General features: G+C 37.0%; 1 protein-coding gene and 2 non-coding genes across 4 annotated transcripts; all 3 read left to right on the top strand.

Moving 5' to 3' along the window:
* The first annotated feature begins 1,715 nt into the window (after positions 1–1,715).
* LOC114820290 (small nucleolar RNA Z266) lies at positions 1,716–1,818 on the top strand. The gene has a single exon (XR_003767781.1). It is a non-coding gene; the product is annotated as a small nucleolar RNA Z266 (small nucleolar RNA).
* Positions 1,819–1,897: 79 nt separating this feature from the next.
* On the top strand, positions 1,898–2,002 carry LOC114820292 (small nucleolar RNA Z266). The gene has a single exon (XR_003767783.1). It is a non-coding gene; the product is annotated as a small nucleolar RNA Z266 (small nucleolar RNA).
* A 19,608-nt stretch (positions 2,003–21,610) lies between these two features.
* LOC103449486 (sorting nexin 1-like) lies at positions 21,611–26,804 on the top strand. Of its 2 annotated transcripts, none has more exons than XM_008388811.4 (12): positions 21,611–21,974; positions 22,103–22,316; positions 22,443–22,577; positions 23,184–23,319; positions 23,848–23,981; positions 24,109–24,183; positions 24,861–25,020; positions 25,162–25,295; positions 25,455–25,523; positions 25,830–25,909; positions 26,203–26,263; positions 26,349–26,804. In XM_008388811.4, exons 2-12 carry the CDS (start codon positions 22,305–22,307, stop codon positions 26,556–26,558), a joined length of 1,206 nt encoding a protein of 401 aa, XP_008387033.2. In that variant the 5' UTR covers positions 21,611–21,974; positions 22,103–22,304; the 3' UTR covers positions 26,559–26,804. The 2 variants fall into 2 exon arrangements, with proteins under 2 accessions (XP_008387033.2, XP_008387034.2); XM_008388812.4 differs by having other exon boundaries at positions 21,749–21,974; positions 22,446–22,577.
* The last annotated feature ends 173 nt before the right edge of the window (positions 26,805–26,977 follow it).

Below are 26,977 nucleotides of genomic sequence, written 5' to 3'. Positions count from 1 at the left end.
ATTACAATGCAACACAATCATCAATACATATACTCACCTGGAACTTAGCTGAGCGTCTGCCGCATCAAACAATAACATACACAACTACTAAATGCATATTCTAAGATATAACGCAAGTATGGCATGACATTTCAATCACATTTCATTTAAAACAATTTCTGGGAACTTCAAATTTATTCGAGGCCTTTTGGGAGCTCATTGGCTTAGGGTTCCATCGGAACTCCGAAGTTAAGCAAGTTCGCGTGAGAGCAATCCCATGATGGGTGACCCACTGAGAAGTTCTCGTGTGAGTTCCCAGAAACAAAACCGTGAGGGCGTGGTCAGGGCCTAAAGCGGACAATATTGTGCTACGACGGAGTTGAACCCGGGATGTGACATTTGGTTTTTTAATTTATTAGGTTTAAAACTTAAGGGTATTTGTGTCTATTTAAGTGATATTTTGGATATATTTGAAAGTTTTTATAAAAACAGACATTTTTGAAATTAGAGACTAATATTTGGATATATTTGATAAATACTTTTTTTTTATCTGATTGAATGCTAGCTAGTTTAAACTCGCATTTTTTTTTTATTACAAACGATATTATTTACAATAAGGAGAGGGGGTGGGTTTAGTCTTACAATGGGTTAGCAATAATGTGGTTCAAATTTGCCTTTTGTGAGAATCAAACCTAAGACCTCTCACTCACAAGTGAAAGAGGAATATCATTAGACCGTAGTACTAAGTGGCGGATTACTTTGTTAAGAGTTTTGCTTAAAATAAAATTAGGAAACCGTTATTGACAATCTCCTTAGCCGTATACTTTAGTATGTTGAAGTGGAGAGACTCTTTAGTATGCTGGGAACACAGTCCGGTACAGCAGTATCATAATACAAGTAGTTGAAATTTTTTTTCAAATATTCAACCACTTGTATTAAGATTTGATGTACTAGACCGTGTTTTAGGCACGCTAATAAATTTCTCGTTGAAGTGCCTAACATTCATATTATTCTTTAAGCTATTGATGATAATTGGGCTGGCACCACCGACTTCAAATGAAATTCTAAACTTGTTTGGCCCAAAATCTCTAACATCTCATCCCAACAAAAGTTGAAATTATAACATTTTGGGCCTCACGCAAATTCCAAGTCTTTGGGTCTTCTGCTACTCACAACCAAAAAGCCCAACCAACACACACCGCATCCCCTATATATTCCCACCTTCTGCTCTCCATCTGCCTCCTCTTATTCCTCGGGCATTAGGGTTTTCTGGTTTTTCTTCCATTCAAATTCCGCAACTTTTAGTCTAAATGCTTGTTCTGCAATTTCTATTTGTTCTTGTTAAGCGTGGCCCTTAAGATCGCCTTCCCTTTTTACCCATGGAAGCGTTTTGAGTCATAGCTGCGCAATAGTGAAAAACTCCATCGGGGAGGGTCTCTTTAGGGTTTTCCTTCTGAAACCCTCCTCTCCTCCCACCTGGGTTTTCTGAGGCATTGCTCTGTTTTCCTTTTGGGTTTTGGAGCACTTTTTCCCCATTTTTCTTGAAACCCTAAGGCAGATAGTTTCCATGCTATTTGATTCTGGGTGTTTCAGTCAATTGGGGTGCTTCTGGCCCATTTGGTATACTGTTTAATTTGTAAATGCCTCGATCTTGGGTAGGTAACATTTTAAATTTGAATCCTATTTGGGTATTTTTTTGCAATTTTTTTGATGAATTTGTTTGAGTTTGAAGTGGGATTTGGCAAGAGTGATGATTCAATTAGATGTGTGAAAAAAGGAGACATCTTTTTTCATGAACTCAATTATTTGAGGCATTTGGATTTGTCTGACTTGCCTTGCATCATTTATATATCTTGTTTGTTGCTGTAATTAGTTCACTAAACCTTCAAATTAGTAATTTAATTTGGAAGTGGGATTTGACAAAGAGTGATGATTCAATTAGATGTGTGAAAAGAGAGTAATCCTTTTTTCTTTTTATGAACTCAATTATTTGAGGCATTTGGATTTGTCTGACTTGCCTTTCATCACTATCTATCTAGTTCCTCGCTAAAATTTGCATTATTTGTCTTAATTAATTGTTTCTTTTGGCATAAACTTTGAAGTGGGAACAACCTTTTTCTGTGTTGCTTGCTTCGTGCAGTTGCTGAATTTTCATCTGTTGTTTTTGAAGTGTTGGATTTCGATCAATTTGTCCGAGGAGCGCTCAGGATTTTGTCGGATTGCTACTTCAATCACAAAGAGAGGAACGCAGTTGTTATAGTTTGTGGCTAATGTCAGAATGCAACCAATTGTTTACTTATAGGGTAACTCTCAGTTTATTACTGTGGATACTTGAGTGTAAGTACAAGATACAAGGTATATATGAGAGAGGAAGAAGAGAAGAAGTCCGGGTAGCTAGCTGCAACAAGCAGCTGACTAGAAGGAAGAAAAAAGGGCTGTCTATCACAGCCAACTAGAGTTAACCTACCTCATCCAATCAGTCATCTTCCTTAGATTAAGGAAAGGCTTTATCTACTTTATACTAATCAGTCATTTTCCTTAAATTAAGGAAAAATAGATTTACAACAAGTATGGGCTTAACCCTAGAGATACACCCAAGGTAGCTTACTCTAGAAGCTAACCCTAAACCCATTGGAACACACTTCAACACTTCATTCTTTCAACACTCCCTTTCAAGCTGGATTGAAGAGGTTAATTGAGCCAAGCTTGCCCAAAAAAATGATGAAATGGAGCTGATGGCAGTGCCTTGGTAAAGAGATCTGCCAGTTGATCATGGGTTTGTGTGAAGATGGTCCGTATAACTTGAGATTAAATTTGAGCTCTAATGAAATGACAGTCCACTTCGATATGTTTGGTTTTTTCATGAAACACATGGTTGGCAGCAATGTGCATGGTTGCTTGATTATCGCACATAATGGACATAGAGGACGAAGTAGGGAACCCTAAGTCTGAAAGAAGCCTTTTAAGTCAAATAAGTTCACAAGCAGTGGCTGTCATGGCTCGATATTCAACCTGTGTTGGAATGAGCAATTAATTATTGCCTCTTGCTATTCTAAGTAATAAGATTGCCCCCTACAAATGTACAATAGCTTGTGGTACATTTTTTATCAAGTGCATTCCCTGCCCAATCTGCATCCGTGTAGCCACTAATGGTAGTGGACTTATTGTTACTCATGATGATTCCTTGCCCTATTGACCCCTTGAGGTAGCGCAAAATTCTTTTAACAATGTGAAGGTGATCCATAGTGGGAGATTGCATAAATTGACTTGCCAAGCTTACTGCATATGTGATATCTGGATGTGTGATGTTGAGATATATAAGCTTCTCTACTAACTGTTGGTAAAAACTCACATCATGCATGGCTTCTCTATCTGTATTGAGCCTCAGTTTGCAATCCACGGGAGTGATGGCAAGTTTGCAATCAAGCATGTTTGCTTCTTGAAGAAGATCTAGTACATATTTGAGTTGATGGAGAAATAGCCCATTTGAAGATGTTGCCATTTCAATACCCAAAAAATACTTGAGCTGCCCCAGATTTTTGATAGCAAATGTTTGATGTAGTGAACGTTTTAGTGCCTCATTTTCAACAGCAATGTCTCATGTGATAATGAGATCGTCCGAGTAGATAAGAACCAATAATTTCCCATTGGTACCAGTTTTTACAAACAGTGAGGAATCAACATTACTTCGCATAAAACCAGCCTTCTAGAGTACTGAACTGAGCTTGGCATACCAAGCTCTTGGGGATTGTTTTAATCCATATATTGCCTTGTGCAATTTACACACCATGTTGCCTTCAAGACCATTATAGCCTGGAAGAGGCTGCATATACACTTTTTCTTGTAATTCTCCGTGAAGAAAAACATTTTTCGCATCTATTTTATAGAGGGACCACCCACAATTTACAGCAATTGAAAGTAAAACCCTCACAGAATTCATCTTGGCCACAGGTGCAAATGTTTCTTTGTAATCTACCCCAAAGGTCTGGGTGAAACCTTGAGCTACAAGTCTAGCCTTGTGTCACTCGATAGAACCATCAGCCTTGAATTTAATCTTGTAAATCCAACGACTTCTAACAACCTTTTTTCTTGGTGGTAATTGAACAAAACTCCAGGTGTTATTTTCTTCCAGTGTATGAAGCTCATGTGCCATGGCTTGATTCCATTATGGAAGGAGTGATGCTTCTCGGAAACTCCTAGGTTCACAGTGTTTATCAATTTCACTGAGAAATGCAGCATGATATGTATAGAACTCACGAAAACTGATGCTTTCAATGATAGGGTGCCGTGAGGCATAAGTAACATAATCTTGCAACCTAGTTGGAGGTTTCCTTGTTCGAGGAGGATTTCTTTTAATCACTTAAGGCTCTATGAAAGGTTAAGAGTTATCAGAATGAGACTCATCATTCTCTTCACTAGCAGGAATCGGACTAGCAGTGACTGAGTCAGTTTGCACTTCTTCACCATCAGAAATCACAAAGATTGAGTTTTCTTCCAACACAAGAGGATTAAAGTTCTGAGGGAATGGAAATAATTCAAACAATTCCTCCCCCTGACTTATAGTAGTTCATTTGGAAGTGAAATAAGGACATTTTTCTTCAAACTTCACATCTCTTTACATAATGCAGTTTTTAGTGGCTGGATTGAAGCACTTATATCCTTTTTGGGTGGAAGAGTAACCCATAAACGCACACTTGGTAGCCCTGACATCTAATTTGTCACGATTCAAGGCTTGAATGTGAACAAAGCAAACACATCCAAATACCTTGAGGTGTGTCAAATCAATCTTTCTACCTTTGAGTACTTCATAGAGAGATTTGAACTCTAGCACTCGATTTGGGAGTCGATTGATGAGATAAGTGGTAGTGAGGATTGCAAATGACCAAAATTTCTTTGGAACATTCACGTGAAGCATAAGAGCACGAGTCTTTTCTAAGAGATCCATATTCTTTCTCCCAGTTACTCCATTTTGTTGGGGAGTTCCTACACAACTGGTTTGATGTATGATGCCCTGAGAACTTATGTATTGAAGCATGTTGTTGGATATAAATTCAGTGCCATTGTCTGATCTTAAGACTTTAATGTTTGATTGAAATTGAGTTTTAACATGTAGATGAAAGTCTTTGAAAATGTTTGGGACTTCACTATTTGATTTCATAAAGTATAAAAAAACTCATTCGAAAGAAGTCATCAACAAATAGAACAAAATACTTAAAACCTTCAATTGATTCAGCTACTGGTCCCCATACATTAGTGTGAACCATTTCAAAAGGTTTACTTGTCATAGACATTGAATTACCAAAAGGTAGTCTAGTAAACTTAGAAAATTGACAAGTATCACAAGTAAGATGAGATTTACAAAAAAAATGGAAATAGTTTTAACAGGACAGCTTTTAAAGGATGAGCTAATCTCTTATGCCAAAGTTGGTTTTCATCTATGGACTTCGATTGAACTTGAAGAGCCTAAGAAAAGCAGGCATTCTTGCATAAGTAGTAAAGTCCATTTATGAAGACCCATTCATCAATCATCTTTATGGTGAGAACATCTTGAAAAATTACATTATCTGGTGAGAAAATAGCACGGCAATTTAGGGTGTTTATGATTTTTCCAATTGACAAAAGTTGGAAAGGAAAGGTTGGTACATATAAGGTAGTGGAGGGTATTTTGTGTGAGAGTAAGTTTACTTCCCTTTTGCCCAAAACTAAGACATTTTTTCCATTTGCAACTGAAACATGTGAAGGACTCGAAAAACGTTTAAAATGATGCAAGTTTGTGACTTTGTTTGTCATATGATCTGTGGCGCCTAAATCTATTACCCAACAATCATTTTCAGTACTAGTCAATAGGGCAGTAATGAAGGCTCTGAGTATACGTGGTGTTTTCTCTTATGATGCCTTCTCATTTCCAGCAAGAAAGCCGGCGAATTATCCCAATATAGTTGTATGACTACCCTCATCCTTGCCTTGAGCTTGTGAACCTCATCCATGTCCCTTACTTTGAAGATAGGCTGCAAATTCATTGATGAGTGACAATGGATTGGCAATGAATTCCATGGATCCTTGTGAGACAGTAGAAGAGTGAGCATTAGCAAGTTGAGCCTTTAGGTTGAGAGTGAAATTGTTGTGAGGATCTTGGTATCATCTTCCTATCTTTGCTAAATTTAGGCTTGAGTTCAGGATGAAGTTCCTAACACTTGTCTTCCACATGACCAACACCATTGCAGTATTTGCATTTTAGGTGTGTATTTCTTCCCTTATACCATTTTGCCTCTGAGTTCTTGTAGTTTGAGGCATATGCACGAGTTTCAGTCAATCTTGAGCTGTGCTCAGCATTCATCACTTTCTTCCTTGCTTTTTCTCGTTGAATAGTTGCACATACATTGTTGGAAGTTGGCAGTTCTTGACTCATCAATATGTGACTCCTTAGGTCCTCGTATTCGGAGTTCAAACTCCCTAATAGCTAATAGATTATGTCTTCCTTAGCTCGTTTCAGGAGAGTGGTAGGGTATATGGTATGAGGGAGATAAACATCCAACTCATTCCACATGGCCTTGAGACTCCTCAAATGTTGAACAAACGTTTTTCCTTCTTGTTGGGCACTAGCAATGTCCTTCTTAAGTTGAAAAACTCGTAAATAATTGTTTTGATTTCCATACATATCCTACAAGGCTTTCCAAAGATCAAGTGACGAATTGTAATAGCTAAAAATCTCAGCAACATGTTTCTCCATGGTGCAGAGGAGTAAGGACATGACAAGCTGATCCTTACAAAGCCATGCACTGTATGTTGTCGAGGAGTTGTCTGGAGCCTACACGCTTCCATTGACAAACCCTAATTTCCCTCTGCCTCCGAGAGTTAGTGAAACAACTTGAGACTAAGGAAGATAATTGAACTCGTTCAAGAGAACTGAACACAGATGTTGATTGGTGTTAACCTCAACATCTGAGAAATTTGGGGAGAGGCTATGTTGAGTTTCTTCATCGCAGTTTACTGAACTTTCTTCAGCCATGGCTCAAAGACGAAAGGAATAACGCAGCGGCAAGAATGACAGAGACATGTTACGAAAGAACCCGTTCTGATACCATGTGGATATTTTAGCTTTAAGTTTCAATGTATTTCACTTGAGTGTAAGTACAAGATACAAGGTATATATAAGAAAGGAAGAAGAGAAGAAGTCTGGGTAGTTAGTTGCAACAAACAACTGACTAGAAGGAAGAAAAAAGGGCTGTCTATCACAGCCAATTAGAGCTAACCTATCTTACCTAATCAATCACCTTCTTTAGATTAAGGAAATGCTTTATCTACTTTACACTAATCAGTCGCTTCCCTTAAATTAAGGAAAAACAGATTTACAACAAGTATGGGCTTAACCTTACCTTAGAGATACACCCAAGGTAGCTTACCCTATAAGCTAACCTTAAACCCATCAGAACACACTTCAACACTTCATTCCTTCAACAATTACCCTCAAGTTTTGTGGTTTTCAACATTCAATACTTGAAGTTTTTTTCGTTCCAGAGTCATACCTAAAATGTTAATTTTGGGACAGTTTTATACATTCGTTAGTTTGGTAGTTAAATATCCTGTTAACTGATGATGTGGTGCCCATGTGGATAATAACATTAAGGGGTCCACGTGGAAATTAAAAATTTTAAAAAAATTTCCGCCCAAATTTAAAATATTAAAATAATTAATTAAATAAAAGTATTATAAAATAAAATAAACCCATAACCCATCTTTGTCTTCCCTACCCGACACCCCTTCATCCCATCCACCTCAGCACCCTTTCACCCTCTTTGTTTTCTCCCCCGAGCACCTCTTTCTCTCATCCCCCATCACCCACCCCTTGCCCACCCATCCTCTATCACCCACCCCTTGCCCACCCATCCTCTATCACCCACCCTTTACCCACTCTAAAACCTATAAAAGGACCTCAACATCGTCCTTTGTGATGAGGATGGTGAACAACCCAACATCATCCAGCTCTACAAAGGTCATGGCGAGCAAGTCTAAGATCTATTTCACAATGGATCTGGTCCGCGGCAATGAGCTATTTCCAACAGCTTATCTCCGCCATCGATATTGAGATCTGAAGACGTCGCCAAGGTTATGGAACCCTCATAGTTCAAAGAATCGGTTCCTAATTGTACGGACGAAGCCAAGATTTGAAGTCGTTGTTTCGTCTCAATCCAGTTGGGGTACTCGATCGCAGACAGCCCATTCACCGTCACAACTAGATCCGAGCAGTCGATCACCATCGTGCCCATATTCAACATGCCGTGGAATCTTCTAGAAGGTCTTCGGATCTGGATCGCCGTAATCGACGGCTATGGCAGCGAGATAGGTTGTGGGTTTGGTGAAGGAGATGACTATGGTAGCTAGAGAGTCGAAGGATGAGATGGAGGCGGTCAGGAAAGTGGAGGATTTGGGTTCTAGGTATATGAAAAATAGCGGCTTAGGAAGCTTGGGAGTGGGTTGTCAGAGGAGATATGGGGGTGGCTAGAGAAGGTGTAAGTGATGAAAACTATGAGAAGATGGAGGTCATAATTTTATTTTATTTTTTTGTTTATTCGGTCTCCTTACTAGAGAAAAGGGTAGGCAAAAAATATTATTTAATTTTTTTAATTGTTTTATAGGTATGTGGGGCCCACAGTGTCATATTTTGCATTGTCATTGCCCAATCAAGTGCCACATCACGTTTTAATAGAGCCCTTAATATAAAGACTAACGGAAGTATGAGACTGTCCCAAAATTAAGACTTGAGGTATAACTTTGGGATAAAAAAAATTTCATGTACCAAATGTTGAAAACCATGAAACATTAGGCCAGTAAACTGTGATTAACCATTACTTATATTATAAGAGGGACTTGGATGGAGGCATATTTATCCCGAACTTGTATAGAATTGTTAATTTTATCTATGAATTTTAGTTTTAACCTATTAAACTTTTGTAATTAGTCATTTGTTTTAAAATTTAATCGAGTACTTTTGAACTTTTATAAATAGCTAATTTTCTCGAATGTTATATTTTAAAAAATTTCATACAATTTTCTATCTGAACTTGTATAGAACTAACAATTTTCTTCGTCAACTTTTATAATTAGTCAAATTACTACTTTAAGTTTTATAATTAGTCAAATTTTCTCTTGAATTCTAATTTTATATAATTACCCTAAATTTCTATAAATAGTGAATTATCTCTTAATCTTAATTAATGAAAAACTAGATGAAAAATTTTAAAATTTAATGTAAGAGAAAATTGACTATTTAAAAATTAATTAGCTAAATTAAAGTTCACTAAAGAAATTCGATTAAAATTAAATTCGCATGGATTTGGAAAAAAAACATAAGCAAATTCAACATCAAAATATAGAACTATTATCCAGAATAAAAAAAATTTAATTGGGTAATATATAAAAAAAAAATTCCCCCAATTGATCTTGGCATTACAAAAACACCACAATTCTTGACCAACCAAAAGCAGAAATCGAAATTACCAAAAAATACTCGACATTTATTATCTACACTTGGTTTTTGATTCTCACATATACATTTAGTAAGCAATTTGACCATTATTTAAGGGTGAGCATTTAAAATCATATAATTGAAACTGAGCCGGAATTGTTACATACAGTCGACGCTTTGCGTTCATGATACTCTAGGGTTACTTGCTTAGTGTATGTTTTGTTCGGTTTTCATTGATAAAACTTCCAATTTCATCTTCAAACCAAATCATATCCCATTAAGCATGATCAGTGCGGTATCCATTGATGGGAACTAACTAATGCCGTACTGAACGATTGAAAAGTAAATATATACTAGCGACCGGCACACATACTATGCATGTGCAACTAGCTTCATGTTTTACTTGCATCCGGGTTTCAAATTACAATCCCTAAATCTTTGTTTTTTCTTTCTTGTGTAAAGCCATGGAGATGCATCTACTCATGCAAAAAAAAATAAAAATAAAAAAAAATAAAAAATTAGGAGAACAAAGAGTGCAAAAAGTACAAATTATTGAGATTCTAACCTTGAAACAATCTTATTGACCAAAAAAAAAAAAAAATAACCTTGAAACAATCTCTGAGATATGAGAGAGTTTCCCTTTTTACTCTCATCCGCAAGTTGCCTTTTGCTGAATATGAAGTTGTTGTCCATCGGAAAAAGAAAGCCAATAAAATGAACAACAATTAATTAAAATACAAATATCATAGATTTGTTACAAGAACAGATCAACTAATTGTAGTAAATAATCGAAACAGCTTGAGCTCAATATCGAGCTAGTTGTTTTTAAGTTTGCTCGAGCTTGGCTCGTACAAGAAGCAAGTCAGGTCTTTAAGTCAAAACTAGAAAACTATGCCCGCACGTTGTTGCGGGAAAATCCAATTATAGAACATGTTCTAAAAATATAAATGCATAGAAATCCAAACTAATACTATTTATACAAAGATAATGAAGGATGTATAGATAATGTTGCGAATATTTTTTACATGCCAATGTCTAGATTTATTCTCTTTATACAAAAAATAAAAAATAAAAAAAATAAAAATTAGCAAACACTTTGTCATTGACACACAGAAATGGTTAATCTGATATTCCCCCTTAGCAGTCATCCTAGTTCTTGATTCACATCAGTAGTTGCAAATAAAAGATTTGAAAACATTAGATTGTCCTTATACACGAAAAATTGGGGAAGTGATCTTACAATGGCCTATTCACATGCAAAAAATATGGAGAAGCATCGTTCTGGTTTGAACAACAGATGATAACATTGTTTTGTACATCAGCAAAAGTTTGTTCCTTCCAAGATTGACTGCAAATGAGAGAGTGTGTAGAGGGGAAAAAATATAAATGGCAACAAAGATGAAATAGAGCGTGTGTATGAATAGAGTTGCATCACATTAAAAAGGGGAATAAAGGGAAGTTACCTAGTTCTTCTTTTGTGGTGGAGCATCTATTTTTGAGCTAGTTGGAGAAGATTTTTTCTTCAATAACTTGATTGGCACCTAATCAAAATCTTGCACATCTACTTCAGAGACTTCCTCTGTGCCACTATGCCAAACATATTAAAAATGTTGTAAAAATAAATTTAGATCACATTGAAAATAATCTAAGGCACAGAAAAAAAATGTTAGTCTGCAAAATATAACATGTTTTCAACTCCTGTAAAAAGGGCTATGTTGATTGAATCTCTTTTTCTCTTGTGTGATTCTCCAGATATTTTAGGCGGTGTAGTAGAAGATGAAACTGTTGTGTAAGACACTGCAATTTCTCTACTGGTAGCCTACAGAGTTGGTGGTGGGATTGCAGTGTTCTCAGAAACATTGTAGATGAGGAAATCATTTGAATTCAACAATTTTTTCTTGTTTCCAAATCAGAGGTGAAATTTTTTTCTTTGACCTATAAGTCTGAGAAACTCGCTTAGCAATTGCTTTTGATCTGCTGATCTTTGATTGAAAACCAAATCTTTGCAGAGCGCGCCAAAGACTTTTTCACCTGATTTGCCGATAATGAGAGCATTGATTTCATTTGTTTCATCTTCAAGGACCAAGAACACTTTGTACCTTCATTCAAACAAAAAAAGCATTGATTACAAAGCATAAATTGTCTAATAAGTTGAAAACTGCATTTTTATATAGTTTTCTATGTTATAGCTTAATGTTAATATCAATGGTATGAAAATATAATTAAGTTTTTAGCTCGTCCTACAGTCAGATGATTAAAAGCGATGATTTTATTGCATTATACAAATTTTATGATTCATTGGCTAAACCTTGATAATGTTGTTCTAAAAAGTGATGAACTATTAATTAAAAATATGTAAAAACTAAATAAAGTATAAATTTTAATCTAAGAACAGTGTGAGACAATGATTGATTAATAGAATTGAAATACAGTATTTGAATTATTACCAAGGAGTTGGGATTTGATTTGGATGTTTTTGACAAATCAATTGACCACTCATTATACATTTGTTTGGCACATGTAAGGCAAGTAGCATACCACCATTCATACCTTGTGTTAAACCGCTTAATTGATGCCTTGTACAAAAATGTGTCATCCTGTAAAATATTTAGAAAGATGTTTACATCGTTGATGATCATTAAATAGAAAGTTGCTGTAAAAGAAGTAAAAAGTGAATAAGATGGTTTTGATTTAACATGATAAAATATAAGCATTATATGCACCTTATATAGATCCGGATCCAAATATCCTAATTCTTCAAACGTCACCATTTGGAAGGAGGAAGTGTTCTAACAAGGTGAGGCCAACCAGAAAACCTGCAACAATTTTGATCCAACATTAGTAGAATAAGCATATAAAAAAATAGTTGTTTTTCTTTTAATAATTCTACGTGTGTTATGATTTATATTTTATGATAATGAATTGATTTACACTGATTTATACAAATTTAACTCTAGAGTGTCTGGATTAACAAAAAAGAGCGTCGAACCAGTGCTGTTGAGGATAATGTTGTCTATGCTCACAAAAAAAAAAAACCGAAAATGAAAATAGAAAAAGGGAAAAAAGATGTATCACCATGTGATACCCCATCCTAAATTTGTCGTATTTTTATATTATTGAACATATGAAATTACCAAATTACCCTGGAGGCTTGAACGTTGACTTTCATTGACCATCTTGTCGAAAAGCATATTACTAATTTTCTTAGTTTATTCTTATTGTACTCATCGCCACGAACGCATGGGCGCGAACGGATTTGAATTTGGAATAATAACAAAGATTTTACGTTATGAAACGTCGAAGTTTTTCGGATAACCTTATTTTGTGAGCCACTAGGGCCCACATGTTTCCCCTTGTACCTGTGAGTCCCCCTCTTATTTTTTGTAGGGCTGGAAAAAAATCCCGAATTACCCGAACCCGACCGAAAATTCCCGAATTCAAAACCGAAAAATCCCGAAATAAAAAATCCCGAAAAGTTCGGTAACCCATACCGAAAAAATCCTATAGATTCGGTACGGGAATTGGGACTTGGTTGGCAGATGTTCGGTAATCCCGAACCGATTTGTATACATATTATACATTTATTTATTATATATTATACATATTAGGATAAATTGTAACCGTTGGATTCGGTTGAGATTAAATCTCAACCGTTGTGTAAAATACCTCACTCTCTCTAATCTCTCAAACGTGCCAGCACTCCCTTTCTCACTCAGACGACCTGCACTCTTTCTCTAACCTCTCAAATATCTCCGCACTCTCTCCTCTCCTCCTAAGCTATGTCAACAAACTCAACACTCTCTTGAATCTCTCAAATCGTCTCTACACTCTACACTCTACTCTCCTCCTCCTCCCTCTGTGAGCTGACTCAACATGTCCGATCGACCACCACACTTCTATGACTCCTCCATATTCCAGATCCAGGCTTCCATGGTTCCACCTCGAACGACCTCCAAACCGAAGCTTCTCTGATATGATAATGAAGGTGTCAAGATTCATGAAATTATTGTACCTTGATTTTGATTTGGATTCTAAAATTGAGAAGGTTTTGAACTTTCAATTTGGAGATTTAGAATTAATGAAAATCCCCTTATTTCAATTACTGCTTGATATCTTTGTATTTGGCTTTCTGCTTTTGAATTTTGATCGAGGGCTTCTTCGATCTTTGTATTGTTGACTCTTTGAATTTTTAGGGTTTGTCTGCAAATTTGGGATTTGGGATCTGCATTGATTCGATCTTCTAAATTAGGACTGCAGTCATTCCCGATCCCGAACCGAAAACCCGAAACAATTTCAGGAATCCCGAAATTCGGGAACACCGAAATTTTAGTACGGTTTCGGGTTTTAGAATTGCATCCCGAAAGGAGTCGGTTTGGGATTTGGGCTTTGGGTTTTGATTCGGGATCCCGACCCGAACCAGCCCTAATTTTTTGAAAATATCTAACACACTTTCTCTCAAACTCTCCCTCACATCTCAGCCCTCTCATTCCTCTCTCAAAAACCTTATTTCTCTGGGAATGCAACACACAAACAACAATGACAACACTCCCACCATCACCCAAACTAAGAGCACCACAAGCTTCATCTCGTCCTTATGAGCCTAGAACACCCAACCTGACCTCGAACTTCCTTTCGAATCGTCGGGATTGAAACCCAAGTCTGGCTGTGACCTTTTAGGCCATTTTTTCAGCCAAACCATGACGATTTAGCAATTGAGAAAGGTACCATTATCTTCATCTTGTTGAGAAGTAAGATTTTTATTTTTGAATTACTCAATTTTGTTGAGTATTGAAAAAGTTTTGAACGTTTAAAATTTACCTAGAAATCCGATGAGTTCCCCCGTTTTTTCGCTGACCATTCACCTTTCAGGCCATCTTCAGCAACCATTGGGCTTCCAAAGAAGTATAATCTTGTTCTACACATTTCTAGCTTCGTTTTGATATATAATGGGTTGAATTTGGTTAAGAAACGAAGAAGTTACGAAGCTTTGCAAATTTCCCAAACTTTCAGCCAAAACCCAGTTTCCGATGGGTTTTCCGGTGACTGGGTTGACCCGACCCATTGATCATTGACCCAACCTGTTGATCCGACCTATTGACAGTTGACTCGACCCCTTGACTTCTGGACAGTGTTGACCGTTGACCGTTAACGTTGACTTTTGGTTGGGTTTTTCGGATTTCGGCCGGGACCTTTCCTAGACTAATTTCGACGTCCTAATTCCAAATTAGTGCTACGTTTTCCCAAATTCAATCGTTTTAGTATAGTTTAATTAATTGGTCCTTTTATGTGTGTTTGTTAGTGGAGACCCTGTCCTCTCTAGTTTGAAGGGTTCTTCGGTGACTGAGTATCTGTGAGTGGACCCCTTCCAAAATGCATTATTTTACTACTAAAAATGCATACATGAAAACATGATTTTACGACTACGTTTTATGAAAAGTTTATGAGTAAATTGGATTTACGCTTTATGAAATATTGTAACATTCCACATCGACCAACGGAGAGGGGTGATGTGCCTTATATGTACATGCCCACCTCCATATAGCACGAGGCCTTTTGGGAGCTCACTGGCTTCGGGTTCCATTGGAACTTCGAAGTTAAGCGAGTTTGGGCAAGAGTATTCCCAAGATGGGTGACCCACTGGGAAGTTCTCATGTGAGTTCCTAGAAACAAAACCATGAGGGCGTGGTCGGGGCCCAAAGCGGACAATATCGTGCTACGACGGAGCCGATCTGGGATGTGACAGAATGGTATCAGAGCCACTTTGTTGTGTGGTGCGAGTGTGCCGATGAGGACGTCGGGCCCCTAAGGGGGTGGATTGTAACATCCCACATCGACCAACGGAGAGGGGGTGATGTGCCTTATATGTACATGCCCACCTCCATATAGCTTGGGAACTCACTGGCTTCGGGTTCCATTGGAACTTCGAAGTTAAGCGAGTTTGGGCGAGAGCATTCCCAGGATGGGTGACCCACTGGGAAGTTCTCATGTGAGTTCCCAGAAACAAAATCGTGAGGGCGTGGTCGGGGCCTAAAGCGGACAATATCGTGCTACGGCGGAGCCGGTCTGGGATGTGACAAATATCATGCTTTATCGAATTTATGCTTACTGAGATATTTATGAATATGATTTATGATATGATGTTTGAGCTATTGAGCTCTGATGAGATATATATGTTGGAAAGATTATGTTTATGATTTTTTGTGCTTACATATGGAAATGATACTTATATATGCCTTCGGGCGGGTGATAAGGGGCGTTCGGGCAAATGATATTTATATATGGCTTCGACTAGGTGATGTAGTGGTTTCGGTCGGAAGATATTTATATATGGCTTTGGTCGGGTGATGCAGTGGCTTCGGTCGGAAGATATTTATATATGGCTTCGGCCAGACGATGTATTGGCTTCAGTCGGAAGATATTTATATATGACCTTCGGACGGGTGATATAGTGCCTTTGGGTGATTGTGATACCACTACTAAGCACACTATATATGATATATGTTATACGAAGGTTTTATGGCATGGTAGGGTTTTCGGAAAACCTATTACTTATTATGCTATATGAGTTTTCTACACTGGAGGTTAGTATGTTGAAGAATAATTGTTTTAGTATTACTTATATATAACTTGGTCCAGTCATGTTTTGTTTTACGCCCCCTCAGGACTTAGAATCGAGGCGTATAATCCCGGCGTCATGGCACTCTCGCATTGGTATCTTCGAGTCCTTTCAGTGTAGGACTCATTCCTCTTGTAATCGCACTTTCTAATATTCCTTCCGCTTGTATTTCAAATTAGTCGTATGCTCTGAACATGTCATGCATTATCACTTTTACATTGTTGGGAGTTGAATATTATATTTTATTAAGGCTTGTACTTGATTACTATATTGTGTTGTTGCACGAAAAAATTATACGCATGTTTCACATGTTCTTGGCATATGCATTCATAAAATGACATGCGTCACCCTCGAGTGTCAGCAAGCACGTGGCCATCCCGTTGTCCTTCGGACACCGAGATTTGGGCTTGTCACACCACACACTATAAACAGTTTCTCAAACGCTTGGAAAAAAAATGGGTAAATTTACAGAATTAAGCATTGTCTACATTGGATGGATGTTGTGTGCGATAATAAATGATGTTTAACAAAAAAAAAAAAGGGAGTGTGAAAGTTAACCTTCCTAAAATGAATGCAGCCTTCGTAACATGTTTATTGTAATAATACATTGTTAAGACATTGCTAGACACAGGTGAAAATTGATGAATTAGTAACTGAGACCTGTACTAATTTTTCAAGAAGAAAATTAAAAGAGATATGACGCAGTATATGCATGAGTAACGCGTTGTCCGAACACTACATCACAACATAAAAAAATTTATTCACACATCAAAATATTTGAATTACACAGCCAGAGAACATCTGGATTTATTTTGCAAAAAAAGTTTAAGATTGAATAAAAGTAAATTATTTTTAAGAAAAGTATATGATTGTCCAATGTCACAAAATAGCAGTTTGGATATCTATGACATAAATACAATTGATACGAAAAACAATTAAAAAGTTTATTATGTAGAGGAAATAACCTGATATTTTGAATGACCACACACTTGTGATCAATCCTCTGATTCATTTGTATGGGCTCCAAATGATGGACTCCAACCATGTGACCAATAATGTCTTCAAATTTGAAAAAAAAAAAAAGAACGAAACATAATTAGGCCACAACAAAATGTTGTTGGAACAATATTAGAAAATATGAAAAATAACAATATGATTCCAATGATAATAATCATAAAGAAATTCACAACATCAATTATATATGAGATTAATATAAACAACTAGAGATAAAGATAGAAAAACTGACAAACTTAGAGATTGAGGCTTGCATAAATGCAATGTCTTAAAGATAGAATTTTGCGCCTACTCTTATGCTTGTAGTTCGATATGCATCCATGTCCCAGGATTCAACAATTTATAATCTGAAGTCAAAGCACTTCAATCTTCGGACTCCAGCGAACTTTATATATTCCTTACTCTCAATACACGACTTGGAATTTGACACACGAAGCATGAGAGAAACAAAGTGGGGAAACCCTATTTCTCAAGAGTAAAAATTAACTCTAATTTTCTATGTCCAATACCAATGGTTTCATGGGTTTATATAGAATCCAATTTCTACTTATTAAAGAGATGTAACTTTTCATCTATAAGTATACACCACTTATCAAGGGAATACACCTAAACAACATAACCTTTCTAAGAAATTGGTTAACACTATTTTCCATTCAATTATTAAAATTATATATTACAATATTTCATATTATAATATATAATTTCCAACAAATGTTTCATAAAATATATACTAATCCATTCTACGACACATACACACACACACACACACATATATGTATATACATATTATCACCTGTAAGGACATCAAGCTTGTCCAACCGAGGATACAACCTATTATAGTCTAGCAAAAAGAATCTTTGGCGTGGAATAGGCAAAAAGATACTTGTCAACTTGTTAAAAATTGTTTTAGCAATGAACACAACGTGAGTGTCATGCGGCACCACTCGATACTGGCCCTCATTTTGTTGGTGCAAAAATTCATAATTTCGTAGCATGCACATTATTTAATAGTCTATCTCATAAGAAGACGCCTTAATCACTTATTGCTTGATAATCAAACATGGGAAAGGCAAGAAAAAAAAATTGTCAAACACACTATGAATAATTAAATGATGCTGAATTTGACACTTGAAATAAAATGAAAATAGATGCAAATAACAAACATTAAAAACTAACAGAGATAATGAATAGTCAAAGCCAATTTATTGTTGTAATTAACATTTTAAAGCTGATGGATATGCATAAAAAAAATTACATATTACATAGAGTTAATATAAGAGTTGATATACCTAACACTTGAAATAATATGAAAATAGACATAGATGACAAACATCAAAGAATAACATGAATAGTAAGTACTGAGAGTCAATTCATCAGTGTAATTAAGAGTTTAAAGACAATGGATATGCACCCAAAAATTTACACATTGCATAGAGGTAGCATGAAAACTAATATATTATTCTACAATTGAAAATCAAAGAATACAAAGATTAAGAGGAGTTGGACCTTGATCTTCCATTTAAACTGCTCAAATGAAATTCAAGGTCTATAAATTCACAAATAGTGTAGACAAAAAACTCAAAAAACTTGAACATCATCTGATCAAAACATAATATAAGCTAAAAAAGAAATGAAATAATTGAATAAATTGTTAAACAAAAACACAAAAGAATAGTCAAGACTCAATTCTATACAAACACAAAAAAAATACCATAACAAAAAATGATAAACCGAGGAAAAAAAAAAGATCAATTGAATACCACCAACAATACACGAACCACAACATCATTTATAACAGCCAATTCCATGCTCAAACACCATTCATCAAGATTAAAACTACAAAAAATGTCATATAATTATCCAACCCAGGTAAATACCGAAATTTAAAATTAATAACTAACATGCACAAAATTGCACTCATCCAATTTAAACAAACACATCACCTGATAAACTTTCAATAATGCCACAAAAAATTATTGTCCAAAAAGAAACACAACATCAACATAGATTATCCAAATGCTCCAAAACAATCAAAACTTGATTTTATGCCAGGCAACAAAAGTTGTAAACTTTGAAGAGAAAAACTAATTTTAAATCTTTAGAGAGAAACTCAACCACGCATAAGTGCTTAGTGACAAAATAATCAGGCAATAGATCACTTAAAATAATCAAAAGACAACCCAACAAAACCAAATAATCGAAAGAAGAAATCACATGGCCGTTTCAGTTTTAAAAAGAACACTATCCAAATCCTAAAAAACAATCAAAACCTGGTTTTATGTTAACTAACAAAAGCTATAAACTTTCAAGAGTAAAATCAATCTTAAATGTTTACAGAGCAACTGAACATTGTAGAAACGCTTTACAACAAAATAATTAAGCAACAAATTGACCAAAACAATCAAAAGAGAACTCAAAAAATCCAAATACAACACCCGCATCACTGGATAAACTGTGACCACCAGAAAAAACTAATACTTGAGAAAAAACCTAACTGCTGCAACTGGAAATCGTGACCACAGAACCATTCAAATCTTGACCACAAAGTCGTTGAAGAGTTGCAAAAATAACCAAACAAAAACACAAAGTCATAGCCTGCTGAAAGACTAACAAACAAACAACAAAAAAAAAAAAATCAAACATCCCTGTCCATAATCGAAAAGTGCTAACAAAACGGCTAAAAAAACGAAAGTTGAAAACCCATCACTGAAACCACACTCCTGCAACAACAGAAACCGAAAAGAAAAGCCAAAGGTCCAAACAAAAACAGAATAAACGACAAAGAAAATTGACCAACCAAATTTAGAAGCAACAAAACACACATCCCGTCTTAAAGCCAAAGCTCCAAAATGAAGTGAAAGTGAAAGGAAACAACAAAAGTAAGAGAGAAAGGGAAAAAGGCACTGTCAATTCGATGTTCGCTTATCATCAGGAAACCAAAGCCCAACCAAGAAAATGAAAAACGTATTTCCACCTCCAGCGACACGAGACAACAAAAATGAGGAAAAGGGTAAAACCGCCAATTCAGTGAGAATCCCTAAGAAGGCCCAAAAACGTGAAGAAATTGAGGGGTAGGACAATCAACACACTGTTAATAGTGGTTTTCCCACCGGGTTTTAGCATAGGTATAATTTCCTTCCTTAGAATAATTACAAATTTGAGCATAATGATTCGATTTGACTAAGCTCTTTTACAACCTTACAAATGAAAGTTTCTAGAATATGTGTTTAGGTAATGAGTGCATGTGGTTCAATATCCTAGTGAATATGGTGTTGAGTTTTTACCCATAAATTTTGGGTTCGAAACTCCCATTCCTATAAATAATTGTAGGGTAAATTACATAGTAGCCCCTCAGGTTTGAGGTCTATTATAACCCCATACAACGTCTTTAAAACATTTTACTTTCATACATCATATACCATTTTATTTCAAAATAATACCTCCGTTAGATTTTTCGTCCATTTATCTGTTAAATGCTGACGTGGCTGCCACGTGGTAAATTTTTTTTTATACATTAAAAATATTATAATATTAACCCAATTAAACAAAAAAAAAATACACAAAAACCCGAACCCAGATCCCCTTTCTTCCCCATTTCCTCTCTGCAACTCCCATTTACAAAATCCCTTCCCACTATCCCTCACCCACCCCCCCAGCGACCTTACCCCCCCCACCCCAAGCGACCCACATACTTGCAACAACGAAAAGAAGAAGAAGAAGAGGGAGGAAGAAGAAACAAAAGAAATCCCCAAACCCAGTTTGTCCCCCACCCGCAAAAAACAAAAAGAAGAAGAAGCCCAGAACCCTTGCCCCCCCCCGCCCCACCACGACCTGCGACCCACCTCCCTTCCCCCCCTCGACCCTGCCGCGACCCGCAACCCACTTCCCTTCCCCCCTCCCCGCGACCTTCCCGTAAACTGAGGCTTTTTTTTCTCCCTCTTCTTCTTCTTCTTGCAGGTTTTGGGGGGGACGAACTATGGCTTATTTTTTTTCCTCCCTATTCTTCTTTTTCTTCTTCTTCTTCTTGTTGTAGGTTTTTGGGTTCTAGGTTAGGGATAAGGATGTGGGTCACTTGGGGGGAGGTCTCTGGGGAGTGGGTGAGGGATAGTGGAAAGGGATTTTGTAAATGGGAGTTGCAGAGAGGAGAGGGGGAAGAAAGAGGATTTGGGTTCGGGTTTTTATGTTTTTTTTTAATTGGGTTAATATTATAATATTTTTAATGTATAAAAAAATATTTTTTTACCACGTGGCAGCCACATCAGTACAAATGTGGTAGCCATGTTAGCATTTAACAGATTAATGGACATAAAATCTAAGGGATGTATTATTTTGAAATAAAATGATACATGATGTATAAAAGTGAAATATTTTAAAGACGCTGTATGTGGTTGTAATAGATCTCAAACCTGAGGGGTACTATGTAATTTACCCATAATTGTAATAGTTTTAATCCTTCCTCTTCCTACCCTTCCCACCTGGCTCCGGCTTTCCTCCACCCCAAATATTTACGGATCTGCAGTCACTCTCCTTCAACGCGCTTTGACGTGATTCTCCCGAGAAGTGTGTAGAGCTCGGACGCAGGTGTTCACACCATCACCTCCCATGACTCTATCCCTAGTGGCTTTTTTTCTCCTTCAGTGACTTTAATTCCTAGTGGGTCATATCTCACTAGCTTTCTTTGGTTTGTGGTTGTTGTTCCGATCTATGTGGTGCTTTGAGGAAGTTGTTAAAGTCGTCTTTTCCATCATTTTTGCGTATTTGGATGGCTGGATCTCTGTTTCTCGACGATGCTTTGGTGGTGGCAACTCAAGCAAGATTGTTGGGTTTTCCTGTTTCTGGGCTCGAAACTTTATTTTGGGCTTTGTTTTGAGGATCCATATCTTCTTCTGTGCTTTTCATGTAATTGGACCTCTTCTTTTGTAATTACGGTGGTTGGTAATAAATTTTACCTTTTGACAAAAACAAAAAACTTATTCAGCAATGCCAATAAACAAGCAATACTTTCTTCTTCTTACTCATTTACGCAGCAAGACATCCAACTGATCATTTCCCTGGCGTCGACTGCACGGAACAGGGCGCGGTGCACACACGGCGCACTTTAGAAAATTCCGCTCCCACTTCCACCGCTTTACGCTCTGGTTGACTATCAGATTGAAATCTCGCAGAGCTCCGTCTCGCCCCATCTTCTTCATCGACCCGACCCGACCCGACCTTCATCACAACGCCGCCATGATTACCACGGTAATTACGAACCTGCCATTCATCTCTTCCTCTTCGTCTTCTTCTGTTGGGTCTTTGTTTTGATGATTTGCTCGTAAGATGAAATCTTCGTTTCTGTTGGCGTTTGATTGTGTTTGCATGGAGCAGCAGAGAAGCATATCGGGGCCGTCGCAGAGCCCTAGATCTCCGTCGTCGCAGCCGTACCTCTCAGTCTCAGTGACTGATCCTGTGAAATTGGGAAATGGCGTCCAGGCATACATCTCCTACCGAGTGATCACCAAGGTAATTTCGTCATTTCGCTCTCAATTTCTGTTATTGATTGTAGGCTTTGATTTGATTAGGGTTAAGGTCCCTGTGATTGGGTTGATTGCGTAATTAACAGTAACTATATGGTTGGTTTTAGCTCAGAGTGTACGGAAGATATAAATTCTCACTTTGTTAGGGGATTTTGTTTATTTAATGAGAATAGGCCTTAGAAAACAAGGAAATTTGAAAAAAAAGGGGTACCTGGGCAACGAAAGAAAGAAAATTAGAATTTGTATTTCCACGGTCATTCAAAATGCACTGCGAATTGATAACTATTCTAGCTTTATGTACCATAGCTTTTACCTAGGGCGTCGTTGCTAATTAATATGAAACAAGCGAACAAGAATCTGCCTTATTAGATTGGGGTCCAATTGTCCATGAATCAGCGATTCTCGTTATAATATGTGTGCAAATGAATGATGTTTTTCATTGGATCTTTTGAGCTTGAGTGTTTAATGAGTTGGATGAGCATGTGATCTGTAAATTTGCTCCTTTCAGTCTTGTTTTTGTGTCTATTTTGATGCAATAATAATGGTTAAATTCTACTTGAGTATTCACATCTATCTATGTTTGTTTTTTCAGACAAATTTTCCTGAATACCAAGGGCCGGAGAAGATTGTTATTCGACGTTACAGTGATTTTGTTTGGCTACGGGATCGTCTCTTTGAAAAGTATAAAGGAATTTTTATTCCACCTCTTCCAGAAAAGAGTGCTGTAGGTAACAACAAAGCTATACCCTTTTTCTTAGAACTCTTTTGTACTTGTAAAGTAGAAAATGCTATATTCACCTCGTCATGTGCATTGTTTTGTCATGCCTAAACTTATGTACTTGTATCTTCATGTGTAGGCCTTAACTAGCTAGTATAGGTATCTTAGTTGTTGATTCAAATTGCGAATGAAGGAATTGTGATAGTGACAAGGTGGAGCCAACCCTAAGAAAATTCACTCTCTTTTTTTTTTTTTTTTGTTGGTGTGTAGGATACATTCACCTCTCCCAGACCCTGCGTAAAGCGGGAGCCTTGTGCACTGGGTACGACCTTTTTTGGTGTGTAGGATAGAATTCGGTAGCGGAAATTAGAGTGGTTAGCGGAAGTGAAAACACAGAAAACTTAAAACCAAACGAAAATAAAAGATAAACTAGACTCCTCCAGGGGCCCAGCACACTTGGCCTTGCACCAAGAATTGGAATTTGGAATCACTCCAAATAAACAACTATCACTGTGACTAACTTTAGTCCTTAATGCAGAAAAGTTCCGTTTCAGTGCTGAATTTATTGAGATGAGGCGTCAAGCATTGGATGTATTTGTTAATCGGATAGCTTCACATCATGAACTTCAGCAAAGTGAGGATCTGAGAACCTTCTTACAAGCAGATGAAGAGGTGGTGCTTCTAAAGTGATGCCTTGAGTCACAGAGTTATTCTCATGTCACTACTATGAAAGTCAATAACTTATCAGGCACCTCTGTTGGACTTTAGAATAGTTGACGTGTTTATATGCTTTTTTCAGACAATGGAAAGGTTAAGGTTTCACGAGACTGGTATCTTTAAGAAGAAGCCAGCAGATTTGATGCAAATCTTCAAGGTAACTTTGATTCTGCATAGTGTTTTTAAGACTAACTGTTTCCATGGGATATTTCATTGCCCTAAAAAGGCATTTTTCATGAAATAGAAATGATCGGTACCTTGTTCTGCTTATCCTTCCGTCTCTGTGATATATAATCTGTAGTGGGAAGGTTGAACAGTTAAATCCTGTTATGCAGGTACTGGAAACCTGTAGAAAATTGTCACTGTATTCAGTGTGAAAAATAGTGCACACTAACAATTATTCTCAACCCTGGAAAAGTTGTTTATAATCTATTTTCATTATGAGGTTAATGATCTGCGTTCTGGATTGTCTAGCCAAATAGAAAATGGAACGTGTATCACATGGAAATAAATGTAGGAGAATATTTGAGGAAGAGATCTCCTTCCAATGTCTGTCTTGAATGCCACATAATTCAATTGCAATTCGACAATTAATATTCTTATTAATAAGTTGAAGTTTTCTGAAGTCCTTCAAGTTTATTTTTCCTTCCTGGTTTTGTTTGTTTAAATGCTTTAGTGTATTGTCAAGTGCAAACATAACAGGCAATCCTTTCCGCTGCATGATGTCTTCCGCATTTATTGTATTTGTTGAACTAAATAGGTCACTTAAACTAGTATCTTTCCTTTTTGAGAGTTGATCTGGTTGTACAATAACAGCAGTTCTGTATTTAACAGGATGTACAATCTAAAGTGAGCGATGTTGTTCTCGGAAAGGAAAAGCCGGTGGAAGAGTCAAATCCTGAATATGAGAAGTTGAAACACTACATCTTTGAGCTTGAAAACCACTTGGCTGAAGCCCAGAAGCATGCATACCGTCTTGTCAAGAGGCACAGAGGTAATGACGATTTGAAGGCTCAATGTTCTTTCTTTACCTTTTTCTTTTGAATTTCTCTAGTAGGGGCCTTATGGCTGCATTTCCTTATTCTGAATTCTGAATGTGGTTAGAATGTGATTCTTTATAACTATATTTATGCAGAGCTGGGACAGTCTCTAGCAGATTTTGGGAAAGCAGCCAAGCTCCTAGGAGCTTCCGAAGGTAATGCTCTTGGAAAGGCCTTTACCGAGCTTGGGGCGAAGTCAGAGACATTATCAATTAGGCTGCAAAAGGAGGTAGGCTTGAATTGAGAATTCGATATATATCATTGGCATTCTAGTGTCTATGGTGTGTTTGCTTGTTCTTCTTTGCATGCATTCCTTTTGTTTTCCATTTTGTATAAGAGCTTATCATTATATGTTATGGTGGTACCATATCTTTTCGTCTCTTTGTAGGCCCAACAACTGTTAATGAATTTTGAAGAACCGTTGAAAGATTATGTCCGTGCCGTGCAATCTATTAAGGTGAGAAGTGTTTGACTTGATACATGTCTTTAGATTATACTCTTTACACTTGCATTCTTCTCTTTTTGCGATGGATATAACTTTAGCTTCTAAATTCATGGACACAAATTATTATTTGAATATTTATCCTTCCCATTCTGCATTGGACTCATGGAATTTGTTTCCTACCATTCTGGGTTCATATGTAATAGAAGCTCTTCCTGGAATTGCCCTTGGTTAAAGTTTTCTCATTGATTGTGGCCTTCTGGTAGTCTTCATTTGTCATAAAATAAAAGCTGATTCTTTTACTTATGTGTGTTGAAACAGGCGACAATAGCTGAGAGAGCAAATGCCTTCAGGCAACAGTGTGAACTTGCCGAAACAATTAAGTTGAAGGAGATAAATCTGTATGCATCTGGCCAACTGTTTTATGTTTCTCTGCGTGTCTGGATTTTCCGTTACGCTAGCCTCTTGTATACTGAAAACACAGACAAGTAGCACCTGTGATCATATTTAGGTTTCTAGTTAATAAAAAAAATAAAAGTTTAAGGAGAAAAAAATTGATTTGTGAAAAAGCATGATGGGGACCATTTGATTCAACTAATGTTGGATTCCACTCACCATTTTGATATAAATACTCTCTGGCGCTCATTTTGTCTTTAATTGTTGATTGGCCTAATAAGTGTTGATTGGTTTGCAGTGACAAACTCATGTTGACCAGATCGGACAGGGTGGGCGAAGCTGAGCACGAGTACAAGGAGGCAAGTCAGCTGATGCAATCGTATATGGTTTACACATGTTAGGTGGCATCTTCACTATTTGACTAAGATTGGTTTTGTGATGCAGTTGAAGGCTGAGGGTGAGGAAGCAACCAGAAGATTTGAAACGATAGTGCGACGGATGAATGAAGAGATAGTTCACTTTCAAGAACAAAAAACAACGGACATGGGGGTTGCTTTCCATGAGTTTGCCAAGGGACAGGCACGCCTGGCAAAAAGTATTGCAGACGCTTGGCGAAGTCTCCTCCCTAAGCTCGAATCTTGCTCCCCGGCTTAGTTGAGTGAATATAAACTGGAGCAGTATACTTCACTTGGTTCGTATAGACGGTAGGGCGGCTCTCTCTTTGTAAAAACTTTCGATCTTCAGGAGTTTCTTCTGTTATTCCGGTGTTGTACTTCTTGTGGATTATTATCTGTTTTTTTTTTTTTAACTTTTTCACTTACCGCCTGTACAAATTGAGAACTAATTGAAAAGATTTGTTGCTTGCACTGGTACTTACAGGGCAAGTCACACATTTTGATATGCTTTCGAATAGACCTGTAAACGGGTCGGGTTTACTGGATTTGGGTCGAGTTTAACCTGATCCGTTAATTTAACGGATCATTCAAATTCAACCCGTTAAACTAATGGGTCATCCAAACTTAATCCGTTAAGTTAACGGATTATTTGTTTCACTCGTTTCACCAGTTTAGCAT

Source organism: Malus domestica, chromosome 12 (assembly GCF_042453785.1).
Source record: "Malus domestica chromosome 12, GDT2T_hap1".
Taxonomy (NCBI): Eukaryota; Viridiplantae; Streptophyta; class Magnoliopsida; order Rosales; family Rosaceae; genus Malus; species Malus domestica.
Note: the sequence above shows the minus strand (reverse complement) of the source record. Positions and strands in the feature narration are given on the sequence as shown.

Bases quoted from the DNA above. Each gene is read 5' to 3' on its own strand.
- LOC103449486 (XM_008388811.4), top strand. The intron at 23,982-24,108 runs GTGGTGCTTCTA...TGCTTTTTTCAG, and splicing joins TCTTACAAGCAGATGAAGAG to ACAATGGAAAGGTTAAGGTT. The intron at 25,021-25,161 runs GTAATGACGATT...ATATTTATGCAG, and splicing joins TCTTGTCAAGAGGCACAGAG to AGCTGGGACAGTCTCTAGCA.